The 6,148-nt window shown below is 46.6% G+C and overlaps 1 protein-coding gene across 1 annotated transcript in view; it reads right to left on the reverse strand.

The window, feature by feature from the left end:
* The window catches only part of CLSTN2 (calsyntenin 2), a 389,890-nt gene extending 384,144 nt beyond the window's left edge, over positions 1-5,746 (reverse strand). Inside the window, exon 1 of the mRNA XM_056359073.1 lies at positions 5,527-5,746. Coding sequence (XP_056215048.1) covers positions 5,527-5,605 — 79 coding nt within the window. The 5' untranslated portion in view covers positions 5,606-5,746. The remainder of the gene's footprint in view (positions 1-5,526) is intronic.
* Between the last annotated feature and the right edge of the window lie 402 nt (positions 5,747-6,148).

Consider the following 6,148-nt stretch of genomic DNA (forward strand, 5'->3'; position numbering starts at 1 on the left):
TTTGGCAGCAGTTTTCCTTTTCCCCCTTCTTAAATATGTTATCCCCAAGGCACTACCACCGTGGCTCACTGGCTCAGCCTCAGCCAGCTGCAGATCTGTCCTGAGGCCGGCTGGCATTGGCTCCATCGGACAGAGGGGAAGCTTCTGGCATCTTCTCACAGAAGCCAGCCCTGTAGCTTTCCCACTACCAAAACCTTGCCACACAAAACCAGTACAGCTGCAGTTGCCTGTTTGGTCTCAAAGATGTGAACAGCCTAGATGATTGATTCAAGCAGCTATTGCTAGACTGTGATTCAGAGGAGTACTGTAGAGAATAGCAGGAGATACTACTTCACGCAGCTGTCAAACACTATGCCTTCTGAGGACAGGAGGAGTTTATCTAGAAGAACACATAAATGAGGGCAGGAATATCCCCAAGAGGGACGGCTGCAGCAGCTGTCACTGAAGGAAAGCTGCTAGTCTGCAGCCAGCACCTACAGAGAAGCCAAGGAATGGTACAAGGTGCCTGAAGAAGCATCTCAAGTGATAAAACATTTTATTGTGCCCATATTGCCTCCAACTCTCTTCTTTCTCCACCACTAAAATCACTGCAATGTTTTCTGGGTAGTTTGAAACACAGGTTTGGGATGACCTTAGGAGGTCACTGCATCCTCTCTCCACCCTACCAGAAGGTCTCACCCACTATACATGCAAATATTGCTCCAAACAGTTCTTACAGCTCTCCAGTTAAAGGCACTAAAATATGGTAAGAGAAGCTTTTCCTGCATTCTACCCTGAATCTTTCCTGTTGCTCTTTACTTTTTGTCCTACCCACAGGGAGAATGGAGAACATGATTTTCTTCTCTGCTTTGCGGGAGCTTTTTATGTACCTGACAGTTGTTGCCATGCTCCTCAATTCTTTTTCATTCAGCTAACCACAGCTCCTTCAGCACGTCAGGTCACTTTTTCTAGATATCAATCTCACAGTTCTCTGTTGGAACCAACTCCCGCTGGTCCAGATTCTGCTTGAAGTGCAACATCCAAAACCAAACATTTTTCTCCAGCCGATTCTTGAATAAGGAAGGTATCTTCCAACTCTGTTACCATCCTCTAAACTACCCTGTTAAAATTGATTGCAACTAGTATGAAGTTTTTTTGTTGTTGTTAGTGTTAATTTTTGTTTAAGAAATCAAAAAGTATAAAACATTTGAGAGTGAGAAACTGCTATTTGAGCACAATCACTGGGAAAGCCCAAGGTAAGTCAAGATCCCTTAGCATGTATCACCTACCACTTATTTTTAGACTTCTCTTTTTTAAGGGTACCAGAGGGAAAACGAAAAAAGTCTCCGAGAAGAGCTACACTTAGTTTATGGTCGTCTCCGCAGACAAACTCTTAAGTTTGTGTCATGGCAAATCTCACTGCTACTGGGTTTTAAAATTTGTTTTTAAAACTTCCACTTACACAACATTAAGTGACATCAAACATGTTTTGAATGTCAGGACTTGATCATCTGCCATATTTGCAGAAATAGGCTATAGACAACAAGGAACTACACTTAACACTAGCAATTAGCTTGCTATAGAAACAATGCATTTTATCTTTCATTTTCCCATTACTTATTTCACAGTAAGGAAGTGCTCTCTACTAAATGAAGTGCTAGCTACACCACTCAGACACTCTATAGGAGCCAGGCAAGCTATTTGCCGCCTTCTAATACAACCTTCTCGGAAACAAAACCAGAAACAAATCACTTTGAGGCAACTAAGTTGAAATGAGAACCAAGAATATACATACGAAGGGAGGAAAGGAAGTGTATTTGAAGCTGGAATTAGACCTTTAAATTACTTTCCCAAAACGTCCTGTCAATCTGACACAGAAAAACTGATAAACAAAAAGTGTATGAGAAAATTTACCCTCTAACATTTTTATCAGATATTAAACAGCACCATCATGAATCTTTATTTTCAAGAGCCCCAGGAATAACATCTGTTTCCTAACACACACCAAGCTATAGCCATATATAAAACTAGTAATTTACACTCTGCTTTTTCAGTGCCTAATGGATGCTCAGGAGTACTGGATCATCAATAAATGTTTTCAGTTAAACAGTAAGTAATGTAAACAAGGTGACAGTGCCTCTGACAGCTTCTAATCAGCTTTCACACATTTCTCTAAAACTTTAAAAGGCAGAAAAGGAAAACGGAGGCCACTTTCAAGCGTGCAATTTGGCCATGAGATGGTCTATCCATGTACAAATGCTGCCTTTGAACTATGAGGGCTGTCACTTCAAGGAAAAAAAAGCAATGGAACTGTAACTCCACACTGCTCTCCCACCACTTAATATTCGGTGACAAAAGACATACTTTCCAGGGTGTTCTTTACGTGGCACGATTGGCTTACAATTGAAACATGCTTTGAAAGCTCTGAAGCTCTTAGATTCCCAGTTTTGGCGGCTTTACCAATAATGCAATTAAAATTGGTAACGATACGATTATGGCTGACAAACAGTCTCTAGCTTCATAATGATAACTTAAACATAGTTGTCAGTCTTCCATGCTGAAATGCCTGAATACTAAAGCAGTTATCAAATACTCCCATTTTTTGTCTTTTGAGACTTCTGAATCATTTCATTATCTTGACACCTAGACTTTATAATCAGACAAATCTTTTATCCTATGAGACAGAAGAGTCAGTTTTCATGAACTGCTTTTAAATCAAAACACTTTAAACAAAAAAAAAAAAAATACCACCGCCAGACTTTCTGAAAAGGAATATTCCTATCTTCATACGTTGATGAGAAAACAAAAATATGAAGCCATGTAGATGTCTTTTCCAGGGTTTCCTGCTGAGCTACAGAAAGCACCAGCAACAGAAAGCAAGGTTGCTTCATTTTCCACCTTCTGACCTAAGCAGTGTGCCAAACATCGCATCTCGTGTATTTTGGGTGAGGATGAAAAGAAGGTTCTTATTTTTCTATTTGTCTCCTTTGAACTGGTATGGAAAACTATTTCATTATTATTTACTACGAAAAAAAATTACCAAAACACATAGTGTTATGCAGAAAAATTCAGACACTGGGATCTGTCCAGCATGTTTGCAAGGATTTTCTTTTCCTTCAATTTCTTTTCCCCCAGGATTTTATTTTTATTATTATTATTTTAAACACAGAATATGCTGGCTCTGTCTCCCTGGCTTAGTTGTTTTTCTGCTGCTGATAGTCATATCAGATGTATTCACATAATAGACTTGCCAAGCAGGACTGAATGTTCCATTGATTTGGAAATGTCCTGAATGACTAAGACTTCAAGTTTTGCCCATGTAATTAATTTAATTGGAATCAAATATTCTTAGCTATTCAGATCATTGAGATGCTTTCAGCTGTACTTAAGATTAAGATGATGTTTATGTTAATGATAAAGTTCAAATACAATCAAACTTGAAAGGTTGACTAATTGGGTCTCACAAGGAATTTGGATATGGCAACCTTTTTAGGACTTCACCAAGTAGTTTAATACTGCATACTAGAGTAAGATAATAAATTATTTAAGAGATCAGCCTTATGCATAGATTTGTGGAGAGACAGAAAGACAAAGGGAAATGCTGCAGGTAGTATTCCTCCCTGCCTGTGACCACACGCACCTATGAATTTTAAACGTGCTGAGGAGGAAAAAAAAAAAAAAAAAGAAAAAACAAGAAAAAATCTTACCCTTCAGCATATTATATTTTACATAACTAAAGACTATAAGACTGTCCGCACAATTTCCAGACATCATTAATGCAATTCCAATAATCCAGAAAGTGTGCCACTCTGTCTTATTGAACAAAGTTGTCTGAAAATAATTTAAATAAACCATTTTTCTGTCCAAAACAGTGATTTTCATTGGAACTTACGATAAAGATCCCAGGGTCAACAACCTGCTAGAAAGCTAACAAAGCTACACACTGCATATGAATATTTAATACACAGATTAAGTTCTGTAACTGACCACCTACCAAACATTCTGAGGTTACCTTTTATATTTGATTTTCCATGGAAAACTTGGAACCAAGCTTCTCGACTGTGTGTGAGAAACCCACAAAATGTCTTCCGACTTAAAATTTGCATCCTATAGAAAATTACAGTGCAAGGAGAAAGCAGCAGCAGACTTCCTGAGACAAACCCTTTCTTCTCTCCTCTACTCATTGGGGCAGGGGTGGGTGGAGGAAGAGTCCACAGAGATAAGTATATCAGATATTAACTGCATACAGTGTCAAGATATGTTACATCACTGCATTATAGTCGCTGACGCTACCTAATTTTAAGAAACAAGGTATAAGAAACTAATAAAGGAAAACCTAAATCCCTTAAAAATTAAAACAAAGCCCCTTAAAATGACTATTTTTAAACCCTAAGTAGTGGTAAATTGTGGCTAGTTATCCAAAAATGTTCTTTGCAGCCCTCCAGTGGTCAAATACAAAGTAGAACACAACAAGAAAACGGCTTTGGCTGCTGAACTGCAGCATTTGGAAAGACACCAACCACGAACCGATAACTCATGCTTGTCTACAGAAAAGACCTGTACAAAGGAGAGAATCACCTGCAAATACATCAGAAAGTAAGCAGGAGGAAAATTATTCCCCTCCATCAAAACGTTTCATGTTATTTGTTATATCCCACAGTTAATCTGCCTTAGAGAACAGTGCATCCCGCCAGGACCCCAAGGTATGGGTTGGGGTAGTAACAGAAGCAGCAATTCGTTTCCTAGAGGTACTTTCTGCTACTCACAGGTCAGTCCGCAGAAAGTTAAGGCAACATTTGCTGGAATCAGTTTCCTCTCCAAGGCAGGGCTCGTGCAGTCGGATGTTTTTTTTTTAAGAAAACCAACACCAGACACTGAAGTTTTCCCTTCTCTCTCACACGCATGCACAAGTAAAAGAAAAAGTAGAGCCTCGTATAGAAGTAAAAAGACTAGACGCGCTTTTAAATAATAGAAACTCAACGGAGACAGAGTTCTCGGAGCTGTTTGGAAAACTTGGGGCTCAGAAGTCAGCCCAGACCTGCAAGCACCAGCGCCGGGGGACACGGCGGGAGAGCACGGCCGGAGGGCGGCAGATGCTGGCCCGCCGGGGAGCGGGCAGCGGCCCAGGGATGCTCCGGGGCACCTGCTGCGCGGCCCCCAGAAGAACTTGTCGGTCCCCGCCGCCCTCCCCTCAGCCCTTGCCGACCGTTCTCTAGAAGCGGCAGACCCCGACCGACGCGCGATCCGCCGCTTCCAGCCGCGCCGGAGCGGCCCCGCAGCCCCGGGAGCGGCACCTCCCGCTCCGCCCGGCCGCCACCGGCGCCCCCCTCCCGCCGCGCCCCGAAAAGTAGCGGCACCGAGTTGCACGCCCGCCGAGGGAGCGCCCCGACCGCAGCCGCCCGGCCGCGGCCCCGCCGCCCCCCGAGAGGGGACCGCGCCCCCCGCCGCGCCCCCCGAGCACCGGGGCGCCGTCCGCAGGCTGGCGGGCAGCGGCACCCCCGCCACGGCGCTCCCGCTCCCCCCGGGGCCGCCGGCCGCGCTACCTGCCTTTGGCGGCGAGCAGGCTGCCCAGCCCCAGCCCCAGCAGCACCAGCGCCGCCGGCCCCCGGCAGCAGCGCCGCCGCATCCCCGCCGCGGCGCCGGCTCTCCCCGAGCGACACGCCGCCCTGCGCGGCGGCTCCCGGCGGCGGCTGTCTGCGGGGCCAGGCGGGCGGAGGCTGCCGCCGCCGCTGCCTCATTCGCCCGGACTGCCGGCACCGGGGCGGCTCCGGCTCCCGCCCCGGGACCGCGGCGACGTCACGGGGAGGGGAGGCGTGAATATTCATGAGCGGAGGCGGGGGGCTCCGCGCGCCACCGGGGGGGGCAGCGCCACCGCCGGGCCCGGCCGTGGAGCGGGGGGGGAGGCGGGACAGCCCCGCGCACCTGCGTGTGCAGGTGTCGCCGTGCCCCGCGGCGGGAGCCCCCCGGGGGGGGAGGGGCGGGGGGCGGCCAGGGCGGGGACGGAGGGGAAGGGAAGGGAAGGGAAGGGCCGGGAAGGGCAGGGCAGGAGGCTCGGGGATGGAGGGAAGGGCACCGGGCAAGAAGGCACGGAGGTGGAGCCGGCGGGAGGGAGCAGGCCGGGGGAGGGGAAGTGGCAGGTCTGTAAGTGTGGAGGACAAATAGGAGACCT

Source organism: Falco biarmicus, chromosome 13 (assembly GCF_023638135.1).
Source record: "Falco biarmicus isolate bFalBia1 chromosome 13, bFalBia1.pri, whole genome shotgun sequence".
Taxonomy (NCBI): domain Eukaryota; kingdom Metazoa; phylum Chordata; class Aves; order Falconiformes; family Falconidae; genus Falco; species Falco biarmicus.